This window comes from Eufriesea mexicana, unplaced genomic scaffold, assembly GCF_001483705.2.
Source record: "Eufriesea mexicana isolate 0111107269 unplaced genomic scaffold, ASM148370v2 scaffold620, whole genome shotgun sequence".
In the NCBI taxonomy this organism is placed as follows: Eukaryota; Metazoa; Arthropoda; class Insecta; order Hymenoptera; family Apidae; genus Eufriesea; species Eufriesea mexicana.
This window is the reverse complement of record NW_016908778.1, coordinates 171920-188029: the sequence shown is the minus strand read 5'-3', so window position 1 is coordinate 188029 and position 16110 is coordinate 171920. Positions and strand designations below refer to the sequence as shown.

General features: G+C 34.2%; 1 protein-coding gene across 1 annotated transcript; it reads left to right on the top strand.

Moving 5' to 3' along the window:
* Window positions 1-964: 964 nt before the first annotated feature.
* glu (structural maintenance of chromosomes 4-like protein gluon) lies at window positions 965-16043 on the top strand. The gene is made up of 8 exons (XM_017898166.1): window positions 965-1210; window positions 1284-1475; window positions 1556-1732; window positions 1806-2098; window positions 2160-2439; window positions 2528-3124; window positions 8693-10857; window positions 15680-16043. Exons 1-8 carry the CDS (start codon window positions 965-967, stop codon window positions 15807-15809), a joined length of 4080 nt encoding a protein of 1359 aa, XP_017753655.1. The 3' UTR covers window positions 15810-16043.
* Window positions 16044-16110: the final 67 nt, after the last annotated feature.

Sequence of the window (16110 nt, the reverse complement as noted above, 5' to 3'; positions counted from 1 at the left end):
TTAAAATTATATTATATAATTATATGTACGTATACATTTATAATATAAGTAAGTTTTTTTATAACTTAAAATATTCTTATATCTCTCTGATAAAAGATTGATATATTAAAATTAGTACATTAGCATAAACGATTGCCAGGTTCAATGCTATGTTTCGATTCAGTTTCTCTGCCATTGGTTGGAACGGAATTGAAAGGTGGAACTGGTAGGGATCACGTCCTGTCCCTAAACGACGCGATCTGAGGCCGATTCTGATGCCACGTCATGTCTGTACGAAACGTGGCATACTGTGCGTAAGATAAAGGTTTACGGTATTCATTGTGTTTCTTCAATGTTTGATATAAATATGATTAGGTTTGAATTTTGGTTATGTTATGATTTAGTGGCAACGATTACAGTTTTCTTCAATCGGTGACACCACGGCAGTTTTAGCCAATCGCTTTAATGTAATATCGAATCTGACATGAGAATGTAGCCAATCGTTGAAATATAGCATTGAACCTGGCAACCCTGTGGCGTTATTACAATTTAAATTTGAATTTAGTACGTTGCCCTTTCATTAGTTTCAGAACTAGTTTATGTACTATTTTAAACACACATTGTTGATAAACATATTTAAAAATAAAATAATAATGAAATGTATACTAATGTAAATTAAAATTTGATTTAACAAATGTATTTGTAATTTCTGTGCATTATTAAACGTAAGTTCTAAATTTAATATAATATTCAATGAAAATAGAACATAAATTATTTTCTGTATTGCTTTCTCACATAATAAGTTATTTATTTTATTTGAGATAATATGTTAATTTGAGGAAAATATATAATCAATAGTAATATACCTTTTTATCAATTAAATATTAATGTATTTCTAACCTCTAAACAGTTGATGCTATACTATATAAGTTTATATTTTGTAATATAGATTTAATGTTGTGAATGACAAATATACTACATATTGATGAATACAATGGCCAAAGAAAATGGAACTAATATGGATGTTTGTGATATGGAAATTGATGAAGATATTGTTTTACACGCAGATGTAGAAGGTGGTATACAGGTAGATGATGATATTTACATACCACCGCCTCTCAAAACATTTAATAGTGTTGACATTAATGGTCCTAGACTAATGATAACCAAGATTGTTAATGAAAATTTTAAAAGTTATAGAGGTACACAAATTGTTGGACCATTTCATAAGGTACAAAAGCAAGATTACTAAATTAAAAAAAATACAATGATAAATTGATATTTATTAGCATTTTTCTTTATAGTGTTTTTCAGCTATTGTTGGTCCAAATGGCAGTGGTAAAAGTAATGTTATAGATTCAATGTTATTTGTCTTTGGTTATAGAGCTACAAAGATTCGTTCAAAGAAAGTATCAGTTTTAATACATAATTCAAATGAACATGAAAATATTAATAGTTGTACTGTATCTGTATATTTTCAACAAATAATTGATAAAGTATGTTATCTATTAAAAAAATTATGTTTATATATAAATCATTCTTAAATAAGTTCTTTAAATTGGAAATATTATTTTAGCAAGATGCAGATTATGACATTGTGCCAAATAGTGAATTTATTATATCAAGAACAGCATTTAAAGATAATTCATCCCATTATGAATTAAACAAAAAGCGGGTACAGTTCAAGGAAATTGCAAAACTTTTAAGATCCTATGGTGTAGATTTAGATCACAACCGTTTTTTAATTTTACAGGTATGTACTACATTGTTTATTAAAGATATTTTTTTGTAACTTCATGTGCATTTATATTACATTATAATCACAGGGTGAAGTTGAACAAATAGCAATGATGAAACCTAAAGGCCAAAATGAAAATGATACTGGTATGCTTGAGTTTTTAGAAGATATAATTGGAACAGTTTGCTATAAAGAGCCATTAGAAAAACTGTCAGATAAGGTAGAGCTTTTGTCGGAAAATAGAGTTGAAAAGTTAAATCGTCTTAAAATTGTTGAAAAGGACAAAGCAGCTTTAGAGGAACCCATGCAAGAAGCTATTCGATACTTACAGTTGGAAAATACAATTACAAAAATAGAACATCAACTTTATTCTTATGAAAGGTAATTATTTTATTTTTGAAATGTTATCACATATGTATCTTACCAAAAATTTTTTCGGCAGATTTATTGCGACACGAGAACTTGCAGATCAGGAGAATAAAATCGAGGAATTGGATAAGGATATGTCAGAACTTGAAAACAAAATGAAAGAAATTTCTGATGATATGAAGGAAAAGAATAAAATAATTAAAGAGAAAAGTGCAGTATGGGATGATCTAGAGAAGGAAAAGAATATAATCACAGGAAAATATGATAAAATACGAAAACTTGATGAATCTCTTCATGCCGAATTAGTGGAAACAAATAAAAGAAGAAAGGCTAATATTTCATCTTTAAAGAGTGTAAAATTTATTTTATTATTTTTATACAGAGAGTTAGGACAACTACTTTATTAATTTTAATATATTAATACTTAAGTGCTCTTTGTAGGAGAAATCTAAATTAGAAGAACTGTCTAAAGTACCAGAAAAGAATATAAAAGATATTCAGGAATGTGAGGAGTTAGTTGAGCTGAACATGAAAAATAAAGAAAAAGAAGAAGCACAATTAGAAAAATTGATGGCTGAACTTAGTAAGGAAACTGCGCCATTGTTGAATGAACGTTCTGAACTTGAAAAGAAGTTAATAATTTTAAGAAAAGATGTTGACCAAGCACAAGCAGCATTTGATATTGCCCAATCTGAATTAAAGTTGTATACTTCTATAGAATCAATTGAAAAAGAGAAATTGGAGAAAGTGAAACATGATTTAGAATTTTCAACGAATAATTTAATAAAACGAAATGAAGAACTACAAAATTTAGAAAACCAAATTCCGCACAAAGTAGAAGAATTGGTAAAAGCACAAAAAGAATTGCAAGTAACGAAAGCAATGGAAATTGAAATGATTTCAAAGTTAAAAGGAATGAGAATTTCATTTCAGGAAAAAAAGTTTGCAATGCAAGCAAATAAATCAAGGAATAAAATTATAGATAGTTTAATAAGAGAAAAGACGGAAGGTAGAATTCCTGGTGTATTTGGCAGATTGGTATGTAAATTAACATTTTTTATATATGAAATAATATAATAAATACATAAAGTATATTTAGTTTACATATTTTCTATTTAAGTAATTAAATTGTATTAATATATTTCATAGAGTAAGAATGTTGAAAAAAGTAGCTAATGAAAAGCCTACTAAAAACCTATATGTTTTAGTAAGCTTTAATAAAGTAAAAATATCACATTTTTGTATTTAAATTTTAAAATACTTGTCGTCTTTATTAGTAAAAGTTTACATTACAAAAACGTGAAATTTAGATTTTGTATGAATTTCTCGCCTGCCGTATTTAACTTCGGCGAATACATGCTTTACTTTTTGTAGAAGCATAAAATTTACAATTGTATGCCATTCAAAGGTGATATATATAGATCATGAAAACTTACAATTACGGTAGATACCGTTTCATCAAATTCGATGTGTGTGAGTTGGATATGTTCCCTTGTTAGAAACATATTGCTTATAAAACATATTGCCGGTATAAAATTATTGTCGATTTTTAGAAAACTTTTTATTCAATATAAAACAACTATCGACCGTAATTGATGATCACATTGAAACAATAAATTAATATGTGTATAAAAATTAAATTATTTTGATTTATAATTTGATGTTCTTTTAATATAGATAAATTAGAATTTTGCGATTTGTATTACAAAATTTCATTCAAACTTTATGGGAGTAACTAATTTATAGTGATCGTATTCATTGACCATAAATATAAAAAATTATGATCTTTAGGATTTTGCTACTTTTTAACTTTTATAAAAGATAATGCGAGGTCAAACAGTGAACATAAAATGATTCTTTTATTATTTCCACATGTTCTTGATTGACTTGTAGCATAGCCTTCTACTATGAAAATGGATGTGGCCGTTGAGAGATAGTATTTACTATTGTGTTATTCTTGATGATGGCAGATTCAACTCCCTGACCTGTTTTAGATGCAGATAACTCGATTTGTAGTTAACTAATAGACTTCAAAATTTGGAATGCTCTCAAAATACATATCAATAAGTGTCAAAACAATCTGCATTAATAACTTTTATGGCCTATTCAGAAAAAGTTGCCTAAAAAGTACTTTTTTTTGCACTGCTAGACCAAAAGACCCCCTTAATTGATATTGGATGGATCGATTTCCTAATTTGAAACTTCTTGAAGTGAATTAGTTATTATTGTTCTCTATAATTATATTAATCTATTTTTTTTTAAGTTCCATTTATGGGTAGATTTGTTTTATAGGGGAGGGTGGTATTTTCATAGGTAACATTCATTGGAAAATGGTCGCTGTCGCAAAGGTCTTGCAATGGTTCGCATTCTAAGTATGGAGTTGTCAGTCTACTGCTGCAGATTGTTACATTTATTGTACTTAATTTCCCAGTACTTACCCTAAAATGGACTGATTCATTTTAGCTCAAGTTCAGTAAAGTAATTTCTAGACTCTAATAATTTCTCAATATTTTTTCGCAGCTATCTTTTTGACAAGAATTTTATAGCGTTCCTATATTTCCAACCGCACGAGCATAATTCTTTGATAGTAATATTGTTAACTGCTTGCAGGGTTATAATTTGATCTTGAGTTGGGATATACTCTTGTTTTGTAGTGTTTACATATGAGGTTCTAGGTTCGATAGAATTTGTTTGGATATTTGGTTATTTTCATTAGAATATTTGAATTTCTATCCGTTTTGGAAGCGTTTTTTGTAATTAATAATTTTGTTACTCTATTGATGATCTTTTATGACATAGTAACACTCACTGTATACATATTTAGGACCTCCGCAACTGTTTGGGATCACTATCATAACTCTGATGTTATCAACTTAGTACCCCGTATTATTGACTATCGCTACTTATTTCTGGCGAAAATATTCATATAGGATAAAAATATAAACAAAATGCAATAAAATTTGTATATGTCCTTATCATAGAAATGATAGTATGAATTTTAAAAAATGAGTACAAATATATTTTGAAATGTTTATCAAGTAATATTTAGCATTGTAGGGATCAAGGTGGTGAGGTTTGAACAAAACTGCTATTATGCGTTCGAGAAGGTATGGCACAGCGTGTTTACATCCTGACTGACTCCGCTGAGACTCTCGATCACAGGCAGTGACCTCTATTGACCGAAGATGGTAATAAAGATCCTCGGCAGGCCATAGTGGGATCGAGTGAAATAGGATATGGCAGCATCGGCATAGTCTTTGAAGTTATTAAAAAACAGAAAAGTAAGATCGATACTGTCATATTTTATCCTACTCAGTCTTACTACGGCCCACTGACAATCTTCGTTACCCTTCGACTAATAGACGTTACTGCCTTTTTTTTTTCTTTTCTTTTCTTTTGTTTTACGTGGGGGAAATCTTCAAAAGATACCGCACTCCCTGGTGGAGGGGACGAGGTTATGTAGAATTTTTATCTGCTAAAATCCCCACGGTGGCCATTCTTACCGCGATGGGGAAGCACCGGGAACTCAAGATGACCACAACCGGTGCCCTCTAGCGGTCACTGCCTGTGATCGAGAAAGTGTCAACGGAGTCAGTCAGTTGTGAAGATGTAAACACACTGTGTCATCTCTTCTCGAACGCATAATACTAGTATGTCATTGACTAAACTATATTTATTGTACATGTGTATACAGAATTGCGTACATGCAAACATTGAGTGTACGCTGATTCCTCCGCTTAATCTCCATTGAGAATCTCTTCTACGACTATCACTACGGCTATTCTACGACTTATTACAATTCTTACGACTGCAATTCTTTTTCAGCTGTTTCACAACTAATCTGTAACTGACTCGTACGTGTCCTTGTATCCTTCTTTTAACACTTTCGTTACTACGGGCGACTATAGTCGTTCTCCATAAAATGCTACTGACGTACTGCAGTCGACTATAGTCGCTCTCCATAAAATACTATTGACATACTCTGGACGCCTATAAGTCGCTTTGCTTAACACGTTAAACGCCACGCCGGTTTTACGTGCCGTTCCGTTCACACCAGTCAGCCGTCATGCGGGCCCTTTCGGGCCGTATGGACCGGCGAGACCTGAACGGAAATTCTAGCGCCGGTCCCTAGGGACCGACGTGACGTTTAATGTTTAAGATTATACCGCGTACACAAAAGTATACTTCGTTATTTTTTAAATTTGTTTACCTTTATTTAGATTTAGTATTTTTTAACAGAGTTTATCCCACTCTTTAACCCTTTGCGGTCCGGACAGATTTCGTCAGTCGCTCATCCACTTAGTACCGTTTATTCTGGAAAACATTTTTGAGCTTACTAACGCAACATACTTATGAATGGATGTATAAAATAATAGCTTAAGATTTTATAAACATTATTTTTTATTGTTCACAGCTTATAATTTACCACTTACCAACCACCGATTTTCTGCCGCAGGTTTCGCATATATATGTAGTCTTTCTTCTGCCACCAGGAACATTCGATTTGAACATACTGTGCAATCTTTGTGTTTACGCTGCAGATGCAGTGTAATTATATGTAATGTTCCATCTACTCGCTGTTCCTTGTCACTGGATGATGGTCGTCCTGTTTTTGTTGTTACACGCAAGTCTCCAGCAAGTCTAAGCAAAAGTTCTCTAAACTTTTTGTGGAAGATCTTCTGATTGCTTGAATTAACAATAGATGCTTTGTACAAAATAAAAGCATTAACAATAGACGCTTCCAATCCCCAGAAAAAGAGTTTTCTCTTATCTTAACACGTTGAGTACGGTGCCGATTTTGCTGTACTTTCCGCTCAGGCGGTAGCGAGTGTGCACTTGATGCCGAACGCTCAAGTATACTGAAAAGTATGAGCAGAAGATTACTTTGTTTCATTTTGTCGTTTGGACTGTGAGAATGGTACAGCCAATGCACAAATGTACAAATTATAAACAGAAGATAATGGGATGGGGAATGCCAGAAAGGCAAAAAGGCGATCACCAAGAGACGATCAGTCGGAAGAAGCCACGGAAGTGTAAAGATTTACTTTAGTAGAGGGAATTAAATTTTTACAATATATTAATTGTCATTGATAATTTAACCCTTGACAATGCCAGGCTCACGCACCGATGTCGACCAAACGAAAAGTTCGCTGTCAGTCCCTAGAATTCACGCTGTCCAAACGAAAAGTCTACTGTCAGTCCCTAGGGACTGACACCGCCTGAACGGAAAGTTCACTATCAGTCCCCAGGGACTGTTGTCCAAACGAAAAGTCTACTGTCAGTCCCTAGGGACTGACGCCGCCTGAACGGAAAGTTCACTATCAGTCCCCAGGGACTTACGTAGCACTCAATGTGTTAAACGCTGTGGCAAGTGACGCTCGACATAGGACTTGCTGGAACGAAATGCTGTGTCGAGTGACGCTCGATATAGGGCCGCAAAGGGTTAAAATGATAGGCAGCCACTGCCGATCTTTCTAGAGCACCGTGCACATTTCTGGCGCAGCGACTCGTTCTGCGGGAGTGTCGCGGCAGAGAAATCGACCGTAGCAAAAGGGTTATCCTTGCACTCCGTCTTCTTTCGTTCTCAAGCTTTCTTCGTCAGTCACGCCTTTCTCACAAAATCTCGCCCTCGGTAGGCCAGGTTCTTCAAACATTCGGACGCATTTCTGAATTTTCGCTCATTACTCGCACTCGACACTGTTATAAATATCCCGTCCGTACAACCTTGCACGCGTTCACGCAACCTTCTGCACGCACTCCAAATATCGGCTCGAGTCGAACCCGAGGTCGTTTATTGTCGCCCCTTTTCGAGAAACGACCCTAGCGTGTCCACGAACTCGGCTTTTCACATTTACAATTACGACCTTTAAGGCTAAAAATATTATACAGTATTTTTTATTTTATTTTTTCTCATTTCAAATATTCGATAGAGAAAGTAATAATACAAAGGTATAACATAAAATTTTATTTTTAAGGTTGCTTTCCAAGATTTTAATATTCGAGGAAAAATCGTCCTTGTCGAAAATATCATGATATATGTTACGTTTGTATTATGATCATAATTGTAATAATGTTAATAATATTACTGTTTCAATGTTTATTATACTTACACTCGTTAAAAGTAACATCTATAAAATTGTAGCTAAACATTTGTTTAGTTGCTCACAATTTATAGTTAACTATATATGATTATAATAACAGAAATAATGGAATGGCTATATTTTGGGATGTTTAGATTAAATGAAAATAAAATGCTTTTGATAAAAAAGGAAGAAGAAAGAAAAGCAGTAGCATATTAAATTTATTAGTTATTACATAATATTATGAGAACCATCTTTTTATATTGACAATACTATTGTAAAATTAAAAAGACGAAATTAATGTCTTTGGATTATGATGAATGATAAATAGTTTTTTGAACTAGTTATGATGTATTTGCTTAATATTAATAATATGTTAATGAATATATTGACAATAGTATATTTGAAAAGCTACTTAAAAATTATTTAAAAAAATTCATTGATAAATATAAAAATTATATAATTTATACGAAATAATTTACATATTTGAAATATATGATTATATCATTAATTTTTTTCTGTTTAGGGAGATCTCGGTGCTATAGATGGCAAATATGATGTTGCAATCTCAACTGCTTGTGGACCTCTGGATAATATTGTAGTCGATACTGTAGAAACGGCGCAAGAATGTATAACATTCCTTCGGCAGAACGATATTGGACGTGCAACGTTTATACCGTTAGAAAAACAACAGCGTTTTCTGGGGAAGTGTAAACAAAAAATACAAACTCCAGAGAATGTTCCAAGGTTGTTTGATCTCATACGTGTAGAGGATGAAAGAGTATTACCAGCTTTTTATTATGGATTACAAGATACGTTAGTGGCAAATGATTTAGATCAAGCGACACGCATTGCATATGGCAATAAACGTTTTCGAGTAGTTACATTGAAAGGCGAATTAATTGAACTATCCGGAACAATGAGCGGAGGTGGAAGAACAGTATTGAAGGGGAGAATGGGACAAAGAGTTTTGAAAAATGAAGTATCACAGGTAGATGTTGAAACATTACAGTCAAATTTGGATAAAACGTACGAAGAGTGCAATCAACTTAAAGCTAAGTGTCAATCATTAGAAAATCAGTGTCATACTCTAAATGTAAGTATAAACAATATGACAGTCAAGAAGGAAATGTTTTATATCGAAGTAAAGACGTTAAAAGAACAAGAACCATCATTGATGGAACAACTTAAGATTCAAGAAAAAAAAGTCGCAGGTTCAAAATCGAATCCGCAAAAAGTTAAAAAGCTAGAGGCAGCAGTGAGTGGGACTAAAAATACTTTGGACAAAATGAAAGAAAATTCAGACACTATTGAAAAGGAAGTAATTCGTATTAATAAGGAAATAGATGTATTATCAGGGGGTACTGTGACAAATCAACGAAAAAAGGTAGCTAATATATGCAAGCAAATGGATAAAGCTAAAGCTGAAATATGCAGATTACAAGTTGCTATTAAAACGGCTGAGAGAAACGTAAAGAAAACTGAACAAAGAATCGATTCCTTGGAAAATGATGTACATACCTGCGAACAAAGGCTTCGTGATATTCAAAAGGAAAAACAAGAGTTGGAGGGGCAGGCAAAAGAATATTCAAAACAACTTGAAGGCCTCGCAGAATCTCTTTCAGAAAGGGATGAAGCTTTATCATCCCTTAAAGAAGAATTGAATGCTTTACAGGCTAAGCAGGACAAACTGAAAGCTGTGAAAATAGACCTTGATCAAAAATTGAAGGAGTATAGAGCTGTAATTAAAGCGATAAGTCACAAAATTCCACAGTTTACGAAAAAAATAGCTAATTTAAAACTTCAAATAATACCTGGAGAGGATGTTGAACAGTTAAAAGAATTAACAGAAGAGGAATTTAATGAATTAGATCAAAAAAGTCTTGTAGCTAATTTGCAGAAAGCTCAGAAAAAGTTACCTTCAGAAGTTCCAAACATGCAACTTATTGCGGAATATAAAGAAAAAGATGCATTATATTTAAAACGTACTGCCGAATTAGAAAAGATTACAACCGAGCGCAACAATATGCGAGAAATTTATGAAACAGCAAGACGTCGTAGAATTCAAGAATTTCTTGCTGGTTTTACTATCATTACTGACAAATTGAAAGAGATGTATCAAATGATTACATTAGGAGGTGATGCTGAGTTAGAATTGGTTGATTCTTTAGATCCCTTTAGCGAAGGAATTGCTTTTAGTGTAAGACCTCCTAAAAAGTCATGGAAAAATATTTGCAATCTTAGTGGCGGAGAAAAAACATTAAGTTCTTTGGCTCTTGTATTTGCATTGCATCATTATAAACCAACTCCTTTATATTTTATGGATGAAATAGATGCTGCCTTAGATTTTAAAAATGTATCAATTGTTGGAAATTATATCAAGGAAAGGACAAAAAATGCACAGTTTATAGTTATATCACTAAGATCGAATATGTTTGAACTTGCGGATTATCTGGTTGGAATATACAAAACGTATAATTGTACAAAATGTGTTACAGTTGATATAAAAAAATATTATGAAAAGAATGGAATTGCTCCTCCAACACAAATTACATCAAAAGACCTATATTCGTCACAAGTACAAAAATTTGGTTTGCAAAGTCAACGCAAAGAAAATGGTATATCATCGAATACGAATGCTGTACAAAATACAGAAAGAGTTCAAGAAAATGAAAACGAAAATGTATTGGCGTAAGTAAAACGTATTCTTTAAGACATATAGATTTAGTTGTTAAATTTGTTTTAATATTATTGTTATATTATTATTATTACTATCACTTTCATTATGATTAAATCGTAATACAGTCGGAAAGGTAATTATCTACAAAATTTTTTTATGGGAATCCTTCTCGGTACGATCGAGTTTGAAAATTTGTTGTTTACCTGCAATTAAAATAAATCTGGTTAATCGTTAATCGTGTTTATGTTCATAACCGGTGTGGGTTATAATTTATATTATAAAAATATATACATATAATAATTATAAAGTCGTGTATTGTAGGTTTCAATAATTTACTCAATATAGTAGTATTCAAGATTTTGATAATCTTGTCCTTGATATTACAGGAAAGGTCTTGTTCAACAAATTAAATTATCGTAAATTGGCATTGATAGTTTGTATTACGAAGTATGATTTATAAGAAAAGCTGTGGTCAGGATGACCCGAAGGGACACTGGTTAAAAACTAAAAAGTGTTTTGTCTTGAAAAGGTTTATTTTTGCACACAGATCTCATGTTTTACTCAAAGGTCTTTTACAAATTGAACTCGGAAACTGTACGTGTGCGGAAACTTCTCCTTCTTCTCGATGCACTTCGCTCTCGATCGTTTCACAACAATCAAGAGTTTTCGCGGGCACAAAGCCACCGTGATTCGTTTGTCGACAGCCAATGAGATTCGTTGGACGTTTGTCGACAACGGCCAAGGTACTTTTATCTGTGATTTTTTTAACAGATTAGAGGAGTGAAGAAAACTTAACAAATTTTCAAACTTGATGTTTTTGAAAGCAGATCTCTTTATAAAAATACTTTATTATATAGCGAGTCACAGCTAAAATTGTACATAATATATGAAAATATGTTTCATTCGAAAAAAAGGTTTGAGGGTGATTTCAGAAAAAAGTGAGGCGGATATATATTATAAATATATTTATGGAGATGTTTTCTGCACTGTATTATAGTAACTTCATTTCTTTTATGTTAAACAATGTTCGTTTCTTTCGCCATTATTACACAATAAATATAGATATGTAAGGAGAGGGGTAAGGAGGAAATAGGAACCGACACGAACAGCACAAAGAACACGGTTTTAAATTTAATAACGATAAAGTATATTTAAAATATAAACTATTGCTTAGTCCAGTTTAAGGTGTAGGAAACGTGGTTCGGGGAACCGAAGGTATTCGGGTCAAAATTAATAAATGGTTTCTTATCTCAAAAAGTTTATTCGTCACACGTCGATCTCTTACTCGGTCGAGAGTCTTCAACGAATTGGCACGAGACACGCGTGCGAAGTCTCTCCTCGATGCTCGAGATCTTGGATTATTTCCTTATCTAGTGGATCATCTAGTATTGAGCGTAACTTTCCCCTATCTCTGAAAACTAACCTGCACGGACGGAAAGTAATCGGATTTTCGGTTTTTAGTTTAGGGTAACTCGACGGTACCTTCGCGGTCAGTACATTGGGGTGTACAATTTTTCCAGTTCGGCTGTTATATTCGGGCATTCAACGCTCATGTTTAATTTGTCAGTGACCGCGGCGAGACGTTCCATGTACTGGATTTTAAGAATCTGCTTTTCGCACTCGATATCTGCTAGTTCTTCTGATGGAAGGTTCTGAATTTCAAATTTACGGTCTATCGTAATCTTTATCATTGGATTCAATATGTAATCTCGACCTAGGAGTATCGGATACGTGATATCGTCTCATCCGGCACAACCAGAAATTTAAATCGCACATTTGCACCATTTATTTTTACCTCTCTTTCGAAGACTCCTTGGGCAGTCAGTACTGCGTAGTTCAACCCGTAGAGCAGATGTTCGTTGGGTTGAACGGGCGCACGACATTCGGGGGGGACGAATCAGGACTTTATCAGGCGACCGGTGATCCCGAATCAATTATTGCGGGAAGATTATGAACGCGTGGTGTACTATTGCTACCTTCTGTCGTGAATCCGACCGGTACCGCAAACGGTGTGTCCGGTGTGGTCAGTTGTACCAAACCTGTTATCTACGTTAACGATGAAGAGGCTGTTGGCAGAACACGTTGCTGCTCTGGTGGTGTTTACTGCTGTGTTCTTGTGGACTGTGTACAGTTGTAGGCCCGGTGCTTCTTGCTGCCGCACCTAACGCAACTCCCCCACTCGCGTTTTGCGCTGCGTCAATCCTTTTCCACGTGTTCTCTCTGGCGGCAACTGAAACATTGGATGTCATCACGACGGTCCCCTTAACTGTCTTTGCGTGGTTTCCATTTCGGCCTTCTAACGTCTCGCTCTTCATCTCCGGCGTCTTGAAGGGTCATCTTCGAAAAAGCGTTCAGTGTTGCCTCGGGTGTTGCGAAGCAATGCATCCGGGCTTGGTTCCTTAGATCCGCGGCATACTATTGATTATTAGATCTACGAGTTCGTCCTGGTTGGTATGTGCATTCTCGGTGAGGATGATTTTGTCGTGAAAGTAGTCTGTGAACGCTTCTTCCTTGTTCCTCGTGCCTCGAATTTTCTTCGTAATTCCAAACTATTGGGGCGACGATCAAACAATTGGCCCAAATAGTCAAAAATTTGTTCCAATGATAACCTGATATTTTCAGGTCTTGTTTGAAACCAGTCTAACGCTCTTCTCCGCAGATGCCAGGTAATCACCATTCTTATTGTGTTGTGTCAAGTGCGTACATTTGCTGCAGCAACTTCGCTTGCAGTTTCCAGGCACTGAATTCCTGGTCCTCACTGGAGAATTCGCTTAACACCTCTACTATTACGTTTATGTTACTGGCTTTGCTAGTTGAGTCGGATATTTCTGACCTTGGCATCGGTGTCTCTCTTGTGTTCCTATAGAGCTTTCTCTCGCTGAATAATTTTCGTCTGCTTATCGGCCCTTCTGTCGGGGTTGTGCACACTATTCCGCTGACGTCTAGTGAGGTATTCCTGAAGCGTTCTTCATTCCCTTCTTCTTGTTCATGAGTTGTATCTGTCAGATTTCTCAGACTGGACTCTGCAGGTGTCGCATCTAAAACTGTTAAGCGACTTTCAGAATGTTCTTCACTTACTTCAGTGTATGATTGGCATAGTTTGTCTATAAGTTTGTTCACGTTGTCTGTTAAATTCGGATCTCTCGCTAATAGTCGAACGATCAGCTCTTACTTGGTTCCACCAATCGGAAAGTTCCGTGCACGGAGTAGGGACTTCAGCTTTGAGACGGTGATACAAAGTGTCCTTGTTTTCTAGCATCTTGATTCATTTATGTTTCTAGCCACAACGCAAATTATCACACGCGATAATCAAGACAATTGTACAGTTCCAAACACTAATGCACGTGATACACAAAATCTTCACGTAACGTTAGACAGTTTCAAACACCACTATGGACGTGGGACACAAAAACTTCACGTAATGTAGGAATTCCAAAAGGGAAAAGAAAAATTCTCAAATCTCGACACACGGTCGCGGGGGCTTATCCTACTTCTGAATTGTAGGAGATGTGCTTCGGGGAACTGAAGAGATTCGAGTTAAAATTGGTAAAAGGTCTTTTCGTCCCAAAAAGTTTATTCGTCACCCGTCGATTTGTTACTCGGTCGAGAGTCGACAATGAACTGACTTTAGATACGCATGTGGTCGTCCTCTCCTCGATTTCTCGATCGTCATGGAACGATCCAGAGCGATCGCGGATACAAAGTCGCCGATTGCCGGAGTTCAACCGTCGGCGTTGGCTCTTTTACACCTCAAACTTCTTTTTTCGAATGAAACGTATTTTCATATGTGATGTATCATTTTGGCTGTGACACACTGTATATCTGTGATTTATTTTTACACAAGAAATTACACCCTTTCCGGTTATATTACGATTTTGGTATTATCTTGTACATGCATACAAGTATCTTTTGTTTGTTATTAAATTAATTACTCATTCATAATTTAGTCTGATCTAATATTCTCTTAAGTAGTATGCTTGTAACTTCATATTACTTTTAATGAAATTCGCTAGTCTCTATGCTTGTTAGGTAAATATGCAGTTTAGCGGCTGACACGTCACGGCACACGTACAGACGGAATCAATGTAGTAGTGTGAACAATTTTTGCAAATATCTCGGAAATTAAAGCCAAGCGGCAATTATTGTTCATATAAAAGGTGTTCAGAATCTCGTCCTCTACAACATGTTCAAAAATCATACGGATCGACTCATGAATTCGGCAGTTTTTAACAATTTTGTTTTTTTGTTAAAAAACTAGTAACTTTTTCAAGCTGCCTCGATCTATATTTCTTATCGAGGCACAAATAAAGCCGTTTGTGAAAAAACCGAAAAAAAGACACGTTTAGGGCAAGGCCGTTAAACTGCATATTTACCATTTGTTACTGTTTATATACTTATAGTATAGTTATTCATTAATTATTTTTCAAAAATTTTATTCCATATACAATATAATGTAGTGCATACTGTACGTAATGTACAGCAATAATAGTATTCGTTTATGTAGCACATGCTTTTTCATTTCTTATTTATTTTTCTGTTCACAATTCTGTTATATATAAAAGAATTATATATAGAATAATAAATTGTGGAAGGCGTGAACTGTGAATTTATTATTTATTATAATTTCGTTGAAACGAAAAACAACGGATTGCAATGAAGTCATAAACGGTTAAATTACGTTAAATAAAATTTTATTTGCACATTTGATTCTGCTTAAAACTGCATGATAAAAATGTATTGTAAAAATCATATTTAGTAACTGAATTTTTTAAATATAAAAAAAGGCAAATGTAATAAGTATGTCATAGTTAAATGTGTTTTTTATTTTTGCAGCTTGCCTGAATTGGGATTGTGTCCAACACCAGAAAAGACACGTCCTGAAAATAGCAGTCCCAATAAGAATAGTAACGAAAATGACAGGGATAATTGCAAAACACCTGCAAAAAAGAAGCGTAGAATATAAAATATAAAATACAGGAGATATTCAAACTGATGCTACAGTCGACAGAAGGGTGATTTCCCACATAAATCTGAATCAGAAATATAGAATAAAATTTTGTCATACGTGATATTATTTTTAAGAAAATTAAATTTGGAAATTTGTGAAATACACATCTATTTAGACAAACTCTGCTTCGCTTGCTCGTATTTGTAAATAATATTGTAGGATGGCAGAACTGGTCTTGAGACACCGAAAATTCACGAAAGAATAAGAACACAATAACACAAACTCAGAACTCATAAACTGATTTAACTTAGGGAAA